At 37.2% G+C, this 15296-nt stretch overlaps 1 protein-coding gene across 3 annotated transcripts in view; it reads left to right on the plus strand.

Moving 5' to 3' along the window:
* SPATA7 (spermatogenesis associated 7) overlaps positions 1–15296 on the plus strand; it is a 44616-nt gene that overhangs the window by 15270 nt on the left and 14050 nt on the right. For 2 of the 3 annotated variants that reach the window (XM_064460526.1, XM_064460527.1), the window contains exon 5: positions 10600–10733. In XM_064460526.1, coding sequence (XP_064316596.1) covers positions 10600–10733 — 134 coding nt within the window. Of the gene's footprint in view, positions 1–7430; positions 7891–10599; positions 10734–15296 lie in introns of those variants that run through there. The other variant, XM_064460528.1, reaches the window with a different exon arrangement.

Genomic DNA, 15296 nt, shown 5'->3' on the forward strand with positions numbered 1-15296 from the left:
ACGGAGCCAGTTACAAGCACACAGCCCCACAGCCTGGATTAAACTGCAGTTACTTTTTCTGGAAGTTGTCTAATTTCTTAACACTGTTTAAAGGTATCGGTACTGTAGCCTTACTTCATAGTCTTAGCTGAAGAACAATACTTTCAAATCATTGATTTATGGGATACTAAATTAATGTATCAAATATGGGAATAAATAGCAGCTGTTTGTTAAAATAACGAAGGTGTACTTCTGTTACCTGTCTGTCTTTTTCACTAATGCAGTTAGAGAAAGTTCTTTTGGTTTTTTTTCTCCAGTTCAATATTTAGTTACAATGGCTGAGGTACTGGAAAAAAATAAAAGTATTCTTTTAAGATGGAAAGATGAATCTTCTGTGGCCAGAATACTTTGTGGTTAGTCTCAAATCCAGTCAAACCAGAGTGATACTGCCCTGTAAAATGATCAGAGTAACTAGAACTGATGCAGGAAATCAGTCATTCTTTTGGCAGAAGGATTCAATTTCATTAGAAATGTATTCAGTACCTCTGCGTAATGGGGTGAGACTGAATTAAGCAACAAGCTGCACAGGATCAAAGATGCTGAATGTGGGCTTACCTTTTCCTACTTTCAGAAGGTGTAGCACAAGCAGCAACAGTATTGCAGGGATATCTAGAGTCTGCAGATTACAGAACGAATTTCAAATCACCTCTTCTGCAGTCATCTGAAAAAAAGCCTTCCTTCTCATGCTCCAGCTCTACCAAGATTAGCTTTGAAACAAGCATGAAAATTCAGGGTTGGTGTAAGAAGATGATGTACATCTACGTGTTTGTGTAGTGAAACCCTCATGTAGCTTTTCTTTCTGCATCTGCTAAATCTTTCTTAGATTCCCTAATTAACAATTACTCTTCCATATGTTTTCAGGTCTTGGGTCTTTCTCAACACCAACAAATGCCTATTTATTTTAGACTCTACTGTCTTTACAGATTAAATGCTTCTGAGCTGTGTGTTTCACACCAGAATGAGTTTGCCTGAATAACGAGTTTATTTTGGGAGACAAGGATAGATAGTGCCCTAACCTTAACAGATAATTGTCATGACACTAGCAGGTGTGCTCGGTAGTGAGGAAATTTCCATTTCAGATAGCAAGGCTTTGTGCAATATGTTCTTCTTTCAGTTCATCTTACTCAGACTGGTGTCTGACTATGTAGCTCTGTCCTGGTCACAGACAGAACATTAATCTCCTATACAGGGTGTGACAGAAACATTTCACCTCATTGCTGCTTTTGTTTTTACCCATCTGTTTGATAAAATTGGTACACTAAATCCTTGCTAAATTGCTCTTTCACCTGTTTTCAAACTGGGCTGGAAAAAGTTGCTGCTGTGTTTTGTTTTATTAGGACATGCATACAACTGACACAGCCCTAGAAGATTTTTCCTGTTCACAAAGGAAAAAAACTTAAAGTTAGGGGGAGAAAAATAAAGCTTTGATTACAAAAAAACCCCTTCTATTTACCTACTGTTATTCTAGCCGAAGACTCAGGAGTGCTAATTGTTACTTAGCTGGAATTCATCATATTCCCAAAATTGATGCTCAGCTTCACTTTATGAGCTAGCTCTTAGCTCAAGGATCAGGATCCTAGCCCGTAGCACAGGATTCATTGGGAAGAAATGTTGGACTTATTTCTCAGTCCCCCAGAGCTGAGTATCTAGTCTGGTTAGATGTTTTCATCCTTAGATTTAGCTAAGTTCTAAAATATAGTTTGTTTTCTTGATGTTTTGCACCGAGAGGAATTGTGCAATTAAAGTGACAATGAATTTGCCGTTTTTAAAAATCTGTTTAACAAAGCAATAAATAATGTTGTATTTTTTTCCCAAAAAAGTAGCATCTCAAGTCACCATTATGTCTCTGCCCCAGTTTCCAGGTTTTATTTTGTGAGGTGCTTCATGTTCTCTAATAAAAACAAGAGTGCCGAGTGAAAGATAGAAAGCAAAGTAATAAAGCAAACTTATGCGAACAATATCTTTTTATTAGAATATTCCTCAACATAGTGTTTTTATTTTGCAGTGCTGAAAAATGTTCCCAATTACATTTTCATCTTAAATTGTCTGCATAAAATGCTACAAACACTTATTTTTCTTGCAGTAGAAGATTCCCTTTTTTTTTTCCCCTGCAAGAGCAAGAGAAATGGCTCAACATCTTATTTCACTGGAGTTCATCACTTGCCCCAGACACAAGGCTAGAAGTTATATAGCTTGCTTGCTGGTTCTGTTTACCATTTCAGAAGAGGGTCTTTCTACCCGATAGAGATGAGTGACACTGGTTCATACATTTCCTGTCTAGTGATTTCTCTTCAACAGCTCAGTATGTATGCATTGTCATGTCTCCTGATGTTTTGGAAGCTCAACTTCTGTCACATACCTGCCTTCATGGAATCATAGAAAGTTGGTTGTAATGGACCTTTGGTGGTCACTTAGTCCTCCTTGAGCTTCCTGCTCAAGATAGGACTTGTGCCAACACTAGATCAGTCAGCTAAGTCTTGGAAACCTCCAGGTGTGGAGATTCTGCAATCTGAGTAACCTGTTCTAATGTTGCAATATCTGTGTAGCTAAAAGGTTTTTTCCAGATGTCAAATTCAAACACTGTCAGGATTAGAACCAAACTTCAGAGTATTTACCCTGGTAATTCCAGTTTTAAAAGGCAATTTTTGGATGGTGGAATATAAGGGGTTTAGATGCCGTGGTTGAAACTGTTGTTTTGTGATGGTCAATGGCAAAAGTGTCTCAACTGCAGTAGGTCCAGGATTTTCATATATGCATTTGTACCAGATACTAAGATTATCCTTTCTTAATAAAAATCTTTGAGGCTTAATATCTATACTAAATGTGTGCGTGTAACTGGTATTTTTTTCTGACCTGCTTTCTTCGTATGTTTTGTCGTCTGACTGAAATCACTTCATAAACAGAAAAGAAACTGCCACACAGGCTGAAGTTTGTGCAGAGTTAGCAAAGGGGTAATTCCATGAGGCACGTCTGCCTTCATATTCTTCATTATTGGTCTCTCTGCCTTCAAGGTATTTAAGATTAAGACTGCTTAGGCATCCCTGGTCCAGCATGTGCATTATTCTTATAAACTCCAGATGTTTAGAATGAAATTGAAAATTATTTCAATTTATTTCATACCTAAAATTAGAGTGGTTGGAGGTTTTTTCCTACTGTTCTATGCATTGTTCATCAAGCACTGTGATAATAGCACAGTGTTACGTGTTCAGGTGTTAAGCTCAGGGCAAGGTATACTTTGTAGTGTCTCTGGCAATTCACCAGAAAATAGTTTTTCTGCCTCTGTCTTTTATGAAACAGATTATGTGGAAATGACAGCCAAGGCTGCCAGCTCAGGCAGTAAGACTATTGAAAATATACGGAGGAAGAAAGTAAGGGAAAAAGATTTTTGGAATATTTTCAAACCAATTTCTTTTTTCTTGCTGGAGATGGGACACAGAATTTGTCCAGGCACAGTTGCAACATCAGTATGACTGAATATTGGAGTAATCTCTATAGTCAAGGGGTTTACAGCTTTATTTTTCCAGTAGTTCTGTGCATGTCATTGCCTCAACTGAAGCATATTATTACTTTTTTCTGTTTGTATTCCTTGTTGTATTACTTATTGCATCCCAAATAAGGTTTCTGTTCCCCCTCTATTTCAAAAGAGACTTGGGAAGAGGGGTAAATATTCAGTTTGAAATGCTAAGATATATTAATAGCATAGAGTTACAAAACAGAATTCCTGCAGATAGTGTTAAAAAACATCCCCTGAAAATGTGCTTCATATACTGCTAAAATAGCAGGTGAGTATTTCCCTTTGGGGTTGTTGCCATGAATCAGTCATTAGTGTTTAAGAATTAAACATGATACTGTAGTCGGCATTCTCCCTGGCCAACTGAATGTGTTCTGTCCTTAAAGTGGATTTAGTTTCCACTGTTCTTTTCCTGGTATCTTAGCTGGCAGCAAAGTAGGCAAGCTGCCATGCCACTGGGCTAGCAGTGAGCATGATCTTGTGTATTAGATCAGCCTTATTGACTTAAAATAGTTGTTAAAATGTGAAACTTCTTGAAATGTGAAACTTCTATGTTCAGAATTAGTCCAAGCATGTTGATTGATGCCAGTGGCCATTAGAAGTCTGTGGTTGTGGAATTTGTGCCAGAAAACTTGACAAAAGCTGTGCCAAGTAAGACAGCTGCTGCTACACATGCCTGGTTTCTAACAGTACTAACTTTTCAACCCATATGTTTGGAGGTTTTTCCACAGGGCATATTGATAGTACAGCCTGAACCCAGTGATTAGTTTGCGTGGGAATCCAGGTCTCTCTGATACCGAGGTGGGGTGGGGGAGGGAGAAAAGAGGAAGGAGAAAAAAAGTATTCTGAGAAGTTATCCACCAGAAATGTATTTTAGCCTGATGGAACTGGAACACCTTTGGGGAGAGGGAGGGGATGCTGAGAGATGGGGAGAGACAACAATTCAGACTGATCAATAACGTTGTTTTTCTACTTTTTGGGGGTTAGGTTCAAGTAGAAATATCAATGGATAAATATTCTTATATAATTCTATACTTGAATTTCAATTTTTCATGTGATCACATATATTACATTATATCTGTCTATGCTTTATGCTATGGAAAGCATAGATCTATGAAAAGCTGTTTTATGTATTCTGTTGTTGCTGCTGTTATATGTAAAGCTTTCACAAAATCTCCCCAACTTTGATTCTTAACTTTTCTGTTGAGTTTTGTCCTTACATATGCATTTCTGAAAATGAAAGTTACAAGCAACTAATATAAGCTCTATAAAGTCAAACACTCAGTTAATTCTAACATGTGTGTTCTCAGAGTTCAAGAGTGTCTTTGGAAATAAGTTCTAGTATATTTATTAAGCCTGAATTTTTGCAGAGCAGGAAAACCCACTGTGTAAAAAAATCTTTCTGAACCTGGACTTGTAACTGTAGTAATTTTACTTTCTTTTTGCAGAAGTTATTTTAAAGTTTCTTCTACAGAAAGGTTTGCTTTCTTTTTTTTGGGAGGTAATTAATTTTAAATATGTATTCGGTATATCAAAGATACATTTTTCAGAGTTTGTAGTTGCAAAAAGACATTAGATCATCTAGTCTGATGTAGTGAGTTAAGCAGACCAAAAATTTTATCCAGTTGTGCTAGTATGGAACTCAACAGCCATACTGAATATTGTAAATAAAGCATATAAACAAGAGAGGCCTGCAGTCTTGATCTGTAGAAGTCAAGAAATAAAGGAAGCACAATTTCCTTTTGTAATTGTTTCAGTAGTTAATCATCATTATTATTGAAAATGTGACCCTGATTTTTAATTTAATTTACCCAGCTTTACCATCTGTCCGCTGGGGGGGTTGTTTTTATACCATTTTCCATTATTACTGAGGATCACAAAATAGCTATAGCATACCAGAGAACAGGAATAAAATTATGCTTTCCACTTATTCTCAGCATTAGCTCAGTACAACGTGTCTAAATTGTCCTTGGGGGCTGACCTGTGGTACCCTGAGACAAAATCCACTGTCCGAGCCCACCTAGAAGCCAGATGGACCTCTCTTTAGGGTACACGAATGGAGGTTTACCTGAGCAGGCTCAGAGGTTTTCTTCAGCATTGGTGCAGTGTTTCAGTTTCCATGTAGTAAGCTGTGCACAGGCTGCTGTACTCTTCATACAGCTGACAGAAGTTACTATGAGATGTCTGTCAGATGAGGACCCCATACAAGGATAGGAGGTGGATGGATTTGGGATAATCCTGTGCTTCTAGCCTCTCCTGAAATTCCTCTGAAGGATTCATGTCTCGCTGTTAGGCTTTATTTCCAAGCTTTAACAATGGCCAAATCTTGCCATTAGTAGCTTTGCCAAGCAGTATCACGCTTCTGAAGTATATACCCCAATACAAACATTACTTTCTGTTTGATACAAGTAAGGCTGTAGTATCAAACCCTTAATAAATCCTTTGTCACCTCTTTTTTATGGTGATTCCTCCTTTATGTGATGAAACAGTGCTACTGATAATGGATGTGAAACAGGACTGCAGAATCGTCTCTTAGAATTACAAAAATTAAAATTTCTGTGTTAAGAAACGTAGATTTAGACTTATGAGAAACCTGAACTTCACACCTGATGGCAAAATTCAATTTGCATTTTATGAGGTCTTACCCCAGGTGCTTAAATTGTGGTGTATTGGGGATTTGTGTAGAGCTAGGAAGATGATAGTAAAAATCCTTACAGAAGGAAGAGCTTGCTTGCAGAAGTAATATCACCAACTGGTATGCTGAACACCTTAATTATGGTCACTGCAGGCACTTGAAGCTCAGCAGAAATTAGGTTGATGTTTGTATTGTTTATTGAAGAGAATTCATAAGGGAAATAATAACCAGAAGTGTGTTACTGTGAAATAGCTGATATGAAAACACGATAGAGAAATGCTCTGTGCCGGACAATTCTTTTGAGATACGTTGTTCTGCAAGCTGAATTCATTTAAATCTAACTCAATGTTTCATTGTCTGCCATGGATTATTTACATCAAAAATTAAATAACTTGAAGGTTAACTGCCAATTGCACAGTGATGTGACATGATTAAATTTAGAGTCTGAAAATTCAGAGTAAAGGACAGCCACTGGTATTCCAAGCCATACTGTCCTTAAGCGCAGAGCTTTCAGGCTGCGTAGAAGTGTGGTATGTATGATTATTTCGTTTCTTCCAGGTTTATGACATTTGTTTCATAACTCTAAACATGTGTCTAGAAATACTGCTGCAGCCTAGGCTTAAGGAAGAAAGAAGCAAGCCTACAGAGGGAGGATTCTAACAGGGAAGTATAACGATGTGACCTCTGCTTCAGAAGTGTGATGTACTCTAGGTGAAAAGGGTGTTTGCCTAGGCAAAAGTGTTACTCTTGTGACAGAATGATCAGCGTTTTATAGGTAGCTCTTTGTGGAGAATGCTACAGTTTAACTTCTAGAATTCATGGTCTGTCTTGTACTTCCTCTCGTTGACAACAGAATTAAGAGAACAGATTCATAGGGTGGGTGCAATAACTTGTGGAATTTAGTTTCACAGACTCTGAATTTACCCGATAATAGAAAATCACTACTTTGTTTATATTCTAGTACATTTTCTCTTTGCTATAAATCTTTGTGATGGTTTTGAGCACAGTAGTTAATGACATTAATTATATATCAAAATTTCTAATAAGGCTTTAAAAGGGACTTGTTATTTGGATCTATAGACTGTATTTTTTTTTATTCCTAAACATGTTGTTTTCCTTTTAAAGAGATGAAAAAAAACCCAGTGATCTTCTTTTCTCTTTTATTTGTCAGAAGATACTTACTGTCTTGACCTTTTCCCATATATAACTCTGCAAATGTGACGTGTTTCTGGAGCCAATGTGCAGTAAAAGCTACTTGCAGTGAAATTACTAAGTATCTGTTAACAAATGCAGCTGATGTTCAATTCCCACTAGTCTATGACAGTATGCCGTGGGCACTCTTGTCAAATTTAGTTTATTAACCTCACTGAAAACTAAAGAAGCTTTATCTGTGTTTTGAAGCAGAAGATATCTTAACAGTGAGCAACCTTTCCAATTAACAGATAAATCCCCCTTTTAAAATGGCGTGTTTCTTCCTGAATGCTGGTGTCATTCTTTCTGTGTTTAATATAGTCACAGCTGCAGGACAAGTGGTTATGTATAGCAGCCTTAAGAGTCTTCAGCTCCCATTAGCTAGAATATTGTAATTAGTGCCTCAAAGGTTCAGGCCATTTGTATGATACCATTTTCTGTCAGGCTAAAGTCAAATGGAAAGACTGGATTCTCCAGCCCCTGCTTGGGGAAAGGACATGTGAAGTAAGGGGAGGTAGGCAGCATGCATGATCTTGTGTCTGTACTGGTAGCCTTGTCTGTGTTACTTGCTGACTGCCTCAGCACTATCCTAACTGACATCTGGCTTGCTGTTTACATCTACATTAACTCTTTTCAAAAAGGATTTCTTTATCTCTTGCTTTACTGGTTTCACAGTTCCTAGCTTTTACAGCTGATCTAGCCTGAAAATTCCCTAATTTGGCAACAGGATGGGTACACTGCTGGGATTTTGTGCTGTTCTGTTTTGCATATGTCTGCTCTGCCTTTCAGTACGCGTGAGTGGCTTTATAGCTTTTGGAGCACACTTAATGGATTAGCTGAGCTAAGCTCACTATGACTGGTGCGAGGCAAAGACTTTACATTTCCCGTGCAAGTGACAGTAGTCCCAATGGGTCATTCTGACATCCAAAGATAGCCTTAGCTGGCATACTTCTACCGGTCTTTCTCTCTTTACTTACGGCACAAGCTGTGCTTTGGCTGAGAAGAGTCATAGCACACAGTCCTGGAAGAGGTTTGTAGTAGCTGGCTTTTATAGCTTTGAACGCCAGTAGTAAAGGCAGAGTCTGTCCATGTATGTTAAATCTCTGACTTTATCCTGTAAAGCGCAGAATAAGGGCAACACGGGAACTCAATTTTGCAATAATATTCACACTACTTTGCACTTTGCCCAGAAACTCCTGTTAAGCCATTGTGTGCAAGTAGAACAAGCAGTAAAATGATTGAGCCTGTCTTGTCTTAGACAAACCCACTTGCCATCTAAGCACTTGGGGAAATTTCTGTTTCAGGCATCTACTCGCAATTACAAAATGAGATACCCATACTTCTGTGTGATTTGCATTTTGCTTTCTTGAGCTCTCGTTCACTCATTGTTTCCCTAGTTATTTATTCAACACTCGTTTCAGCCATCACCATTTTACCTGAGCAGCAGGCAAGACTTGAGATTTTACAGCTTGCGTGCATGTACGCACAAGGACAGATGCTGTGTTGGCCCAGCGTAATTATGTATGTCAAACATATAAAACTTCTGACCTGTAGCTACTTTGAGTGCTTGTCTGCAACTTTTAAGATAAACACAACTAGAAATAATAGTAATTTAGAATAGCCACATAATAATAAATTACTGTAGGAGAAAAATATTGAGTTTTAAGTATTTAATGGTACAGTATCTTTTTTCCTTCTGTTACAAGGTATATTTTTAATTCAGAGTTGTAGAATTTAGCATATCTTAATTTCAGCTAGTGTTTTTCCAGTAACAAAAGCAATTTCATATTGTAAGGGTTCTAATGGAATATGCTGAATAAATCAGCAGCCATAAAAGAAATTACTTTGTACTTTACATATCAATTGTAAGGATTGAAAGAAAGAGAAAGAGGGATTTCCCTGAGGAATGAGAGGAAGGAGTTTGCATCTGAAAGGATCATTTCTAGTTTAAAAGGGCACAAAAATGTTTAATGAAATGAATACACATACTTAAATAATTCCTAGAGATTAACATATCTGTAGGGTTAATGTACACAGGTGAATGTATTTTAAAGGCTGATTAAATGTTCTCAGATTGCTGTAGTTCTCAGCTGTCCAGAAGAATGTACCACACCAATCCACAAAGTTATTTACATTTCCATGCGTTAAGTATAGTAGTGTGTGTGAAGATTGGGCTCTACCAGAGTATGATATAAATACATCATGAAACCGAAGAAGAAATCCATAAAGGCCTTTCTGTCTGTTTGTCTGTATCAAACAAACCGTTCATACACTTAGGTCTGTGTTAAGTGAATGAGAAATGTCAAGAGTTAAAACAGGTTTCATTGTGTATTCAGACTTCAAAAGCGTGCTTGCTTATATAAACCCTCTTCTGAAATGAAATTGATAATGTTTTTCATCAGCCTCGTTTGGATTTTTCAACTTTGTGAATTTCTGTGGCACCTGGATTCTCACAGTACACAAAAACTTTGGACTGTGTTATGCAAGATATCGGATGTAGGTGACTGGTAGCAAACTCAAACACAGAAAATCTACCCATCTTTTGGGCTCCTGTCTTTATCTGATGGCATAGACACCTAACTCACCTTCTGTGCTACATGGACACTGTGAACAAAAGGTCTCGGACCGCGGACCAATGTAGACTGATAGCAATTTCCCCTCCTGATCTGACTGTGGCCCTTTCACAGTGTTTGCCTTCGGTTTTTTGTGTTCTTGACAAGAACATGCTTCTTTTGCCATGGATTTCTGTAGTTGGTGGACTACTCACTATTATTCCATGGTGTGAGCATGGATTTTTTTATATGTCAAATTTACTATCAGTAAACATGGTTTTTTTGCTGAAATACGGGATGGGACTACAGTCAAAGGAGGTCTATCTGTAAAAAAATTGAGAGCAAACTTGTGAGTTTTTAAGCAGAGTGCTGTGTTAGCAATATTGATATTGGAATTCCTGCACAGTAGTGTATTAGTTGTGAGATGAGAATACTTCAGAGAACCTAAGGTACAGCTTCAGCTAAGATGCAGGTTTGACTACCAGCATACTCTTAATACTTCTAAGAACAGAGGTAATTTTTTATAACTGCTGTGTGTTGGAAGTGGAATGTATATCCATAGTCTGGCTTTGCTGAGCAATTGGAAACCTCGATGATGTTTTCAAATCACGTAGGAAAAAAAAAGAATAATATTTCCGTTTGGACCTGACAAATTTTGCCTCTTTCTGAAGTTGCTGACCAGCAAAGAAGAGAGAAACTGAAAAAGAAGATAGCCAGGTGTGAAGAAGAAATGAGCGTGGGTAAAACTGCCTCCCGATCCAGCTCAAGAGGGAGTGGAAGGCTGCTGCCATCCCCTTTTGGAAAGGTAGATATTTTAATTTTGTTTAGTAGATATCCTAGTCTATTTGCCTCTCAAAATAACAACTGAGAGCTGCTGTGCAGCCACTCTAGAGGAAGGGCTGACATATTTCAAGCAGCAGAAAATAGACAAGGGTCTTCCTGGCATCTGCCCAACACCAAACGCACGTCTCGGCATTCTGAGATGGCAGGTATCTGGATTAAGAGTGCTTGTGGTAAATTCAGGCTCTAGTTACCCTTGAGTTCTCTTGCTTTCATCTCAGCTGAAATTCCCATGTCCTCTCTGTCACTCCAGAGCTCTCTACCATTTCCTAAGGCAGAACTCTAGTTACCACTAACCTTCCTAGCAGAAGAATTGAGAATCTTCTACTTTTTTCTGTATCCAAAGTCCTACTTTGGAAATACATTTCTCATCTAACAGCATACTGCATGTTCAAGTCGCAGTTATTGAAAGTAAAAATAGTACTTAAGCCATCAAAATAAGTGCTTTTCTGTCTATCTACATAGAATCATTTTGGCTGGCATTTCATTCAGATGTGGTCTGTATTTCCAAATAATAAATAAAATAATAGCCTAATAAATTATATTCTTGTGTTCATCACTGTTAAGGAGCAACGGCAGCTTAAAACAGAATGATGTTTTAACTCTGATTTTAATGGCAAATGCTTCATATGTTATTTAAATATTGGTAGAGCTGGAGAACGTCTCCAGGTAGTACAGAAAACTCACCATTAGTTTCTTTCTGTGTGACTGGTTTTTGCAGCAGGCAGTCTGAGTGGGACCTTATGGCAGTGCAGAGAAATAAAGCTTTGAGATTCAGTAAATGGCTCTTGGTTATGGATGAAAGCGCAGGCATGCATAAGAAAACGGAGGAGATGTCATATTTGAAATCCAAATTTTATTTTTTATTAATACCATTTTTGTCCTTCCATGTTATTTTCTGCAAACTGGGGGCAGAAGTTCCTTAAATTATTTCATTATGAAAGCAATGAAGTGTGCTTTAAATGTCTCTCTAACTACTGCATAAATTTTCAGTTTTAAAATGAAAGGATGCACTTGTGGTCTTTAATATAGCATTATAACAGACTGTCACTTTTTCCCTTTGTTTTAATCTTTTTGCAAAACAAGGTCTCTCTAAAATGATATCTGTCCCAGTTCTTCTAATTACTTATGGGTGCCTTTCCACCAACATTTGTCTTGAAAGTGTAGTCTGTATCATGCCAGCAGCAACTGCAGCTTTTCTTATGTTTTCTAGCCTCAGGGTATAATTCAACAAACTCTCTGAGTCTGAATTTCAAGTTATCAACTGAAAAGTACATTTCAGAAAATTATATTGGGAGAATTGCCAAATTAATGTTCAACCACACATAAAAAGTAATTTTTTGATATAATACCTTTTTTGTGTCTAGGGTTGTTTTTAACTTTACAAACGCAGAGTAATCTTCACTAAAATACTACTTGGCACTTCGTTAATCAAATCCTTGATTGTTGGACTTACAAAATATGTTTCATTGTGGTATAAACAAGAGCACCAGTGAGTCAGTAAGAAGTGAAAATCTATAAAGGACCCTTCTGGTAGAAGTGTAGGCAGTGGAAGTAATTGGGCTGTCATATTTTTGTGCTAAAAATGAAGCCCTATTTAAACTTTATTTCTGAAGTAAAGTTTACTGCCAAAAAAATACATTGATTTCCTGTGCTTGTTTATACACCAAGGAAGGATTCCTCTACTTCAATGATTAGATGTCCTCTAATGCACTGTGAGAATGAGGTAGCCATTCTAATTGTATTTCTCTGGCCATCAGGGTATATCATTAGGTGACAGTTGGAAAACAAATTCTAAGGATGCCTATTAATGTAGAGGATTTTTGCCACACAGTAATCATATTATTGCTCTCACTGTTGCCATTAGGAAAAAGCTGATTATACATTCTCTATTTGTGGAACTCCTCCAGAAATTGTTTTGTTGAGTTAGGGTATTCCTGGGTTGGGATGAGATTTGGCATAAATGTGAAGCAGGCAACCTTGGAATGCTCCAGGTTTCCAAGGAGGTAATGGCAAGACTAGAATGTGGTCTGGTGCTTAATAAGCATCTGACAACATTACAGGAGGGATGTAAGAGAAAGAGACAAGTAGAATTCTCCTTGCTGGCTTTGCCACTGTTACATTTAAATGTAAGAATACAAAAGTTAAAGAAATTACTTTCATAATGCATGATTTCTTGCCCAATAAAACATGGGTCTTGCAAAATATATATAAATTTAAGAGTAACATACAGACATACATATGGATATAAAAATAAACCTTGTAACTCTGTTGAGGTCAGTGTCTGGTTAGATTATAGGCTAAGTACGTGCTAACTAGCTTTGATGTTTGCACCTGACTTTCTATTTTCAAAAGGCTTCATTCATTAGCATTCACTTTTTATGCACCCTGGGAAGTCCGGTGCCTTTATGTCATCATTTTCATTTTTCACATAGCTGCATTTATTATTATTTAATGCTGCACTAGAGCACAGAACCTGTTTTCAATTGAGACTGCTTTGTGCATGGTAAAACCAAAAAGAAGTAAAAATAATTCCTCCAAATTATATAATACATGTTATACATTTCTTAAAACCTCTGTGGTTTAGTTGGTGTATTTTATTATACGCTGAGCCAACTATGAAAGTGAATAGCTATAATGTGTCTTGAACCTGACCGGCCTGCTCTGTGACTGTTTTGCACAAGGGTTTAAATGCAGAAGAGCAGCGAATGCTTTATCTGTTTTATCTAGTTATAAATGTAAAGTTACTGTAACGTGAGAATCTGCTATGATACGTAATGAACTGAGAAAGTTATTTCTGTTGTGGTTACCTAGATTTCATTACTGACTCTTTGAAATAATAAATTATTTTAATCAAAGATAATATTTTGACCACAGAGGTAAAAATATTCTATCTGAAGCTGTGGGTTAAGATGTGATGGATGTTTTAGTGCGTCATGCATTTCTCTACTTCTAGCAGAAGACCTAAGTGAGAAGCTGAGGAGCAGGCTCATTTTCAAATCACGTAACAGTCTTGGGATAGGATCGCTAGCAACTAAATTACTTCAGGGACATTAGTTTATCTCTCTCAGTCAAGTAGAGGGGCAGGGAAAGCATAAGATGTCCTGGGGACAGCTGTACTTCTCTTCTGCTCCTCTTTCTGTGTAGCGTAATAATGACGGTTGTCACCATGTGGTGTGAAAATTAATCAAAATAGGACGATAAACTACAGATATGGATGCTGAAAGGGCTGCTAACCTTGTATCATTGTGAATATGTCATTTTTAAGCGAGTATTTCGAGACTTATTTAGGCTGAAAAGCTTGAAGATGGATAAGCAGTAGATTTGTGGGAATCCACTCATTTATCTATCAGCAAATTAGTTTAATTAATTACTCCAAGTTTTCTCACAATAGAAAAGCTGTTAGACACAGCCTGGAAAATACCATGACACCTATACATAGAATGCCACTACCATGTAGTCTTTCCAACTGCCAGGGACGGAAAGCGATATCCGAGTGAAATCCCTAGATTTTTCATTTTTGTTTTTCTGTACACAGCTGATTTGGGTTTTTAAACATTTGTCTGAGTGATTCAGCAGGTCAAACTGCATGAAGCTCTATATATGACTTATTTCTGAAGCAAGAAAACTTGAATTGAGCTGGCCATGAGTAAAATCTCTGATTTGAGTAAGACTTGGTATTTCATATCCCATGTTCAGATAATCCTATTAATAGGCATTTCTGGCTGCTAATGAAAATTTTTTTAAAGAAATTAAACCATGCCAAAAGTCAGGTGGAGGCAGGCTGCTCCAAAGGAGGATAATTTTTCTCTTTTAACTGTTTGAAGTATGGTTGCCATTGCCTTGACATTTCAAGATCCCTTTCAGCCTCTTTTTGAGACTTCGTTGACTTCTTAAGAATGACAATTATGACCATCTGCTTGTGCCTATGAAATATAGATTAGGAAACAGCATTAACTGTTTTTAATCTCTCTTGTTAATATTGTATGTAGCACACTGGCTATGTGAATTGCCTACTCGAATGCTTTATATTTAAAGATTTATCGTACTGTTCTGATATTAACAGTCTGAAGATGTATTGTGCTTGAATTTGTTCTGTCATAATGAGAGATGTAAGTGACTAAAGAAGGCAGAAGAACCTTCTGAGCATCAAAGAAAGATGTTTTCATCAGGCATGTTTGGTGTACAGATTTCCTTTCAGGCTTTATAGTGACAATCACCTCTCATGCGGGTTGTTGGAATTAATATATTTCCATATGCACAGTCAGTAACACCCCTTATTAATAACATCACAGTATTTGATAAAAGTTGGAACATGCCACATTATACAATTGAATACCACACACACATGCAAAAGGAAAGCATTTAACAGGAACATAGCTTTGAATTAGAAAAATAGTTATTATTGATGCCAGCATGCAAACTGATTATATTCATACAGGTCTTATTTATTCACATATTTGTGTGAATTTTCTCTCTTGCCTTTCTCAGTTCTTAAATAATTATCGACGTGTGTAGTGAAATGAAC

The sequence above is a fragment of the Phalacrocorax carbo genome, chromosome 9, assembly GCF_963921805.1.
Source record: "Phalacrocorax carbo chromosome 9, bPhaCar2.1, whole genome shotgun sequence".
NCBI lineage: Eukaryota > Metazoa > Chordata > Aves > Suliformes > Phalacrocoracidae > Phalacrocorax > Phalacrocorax carbo.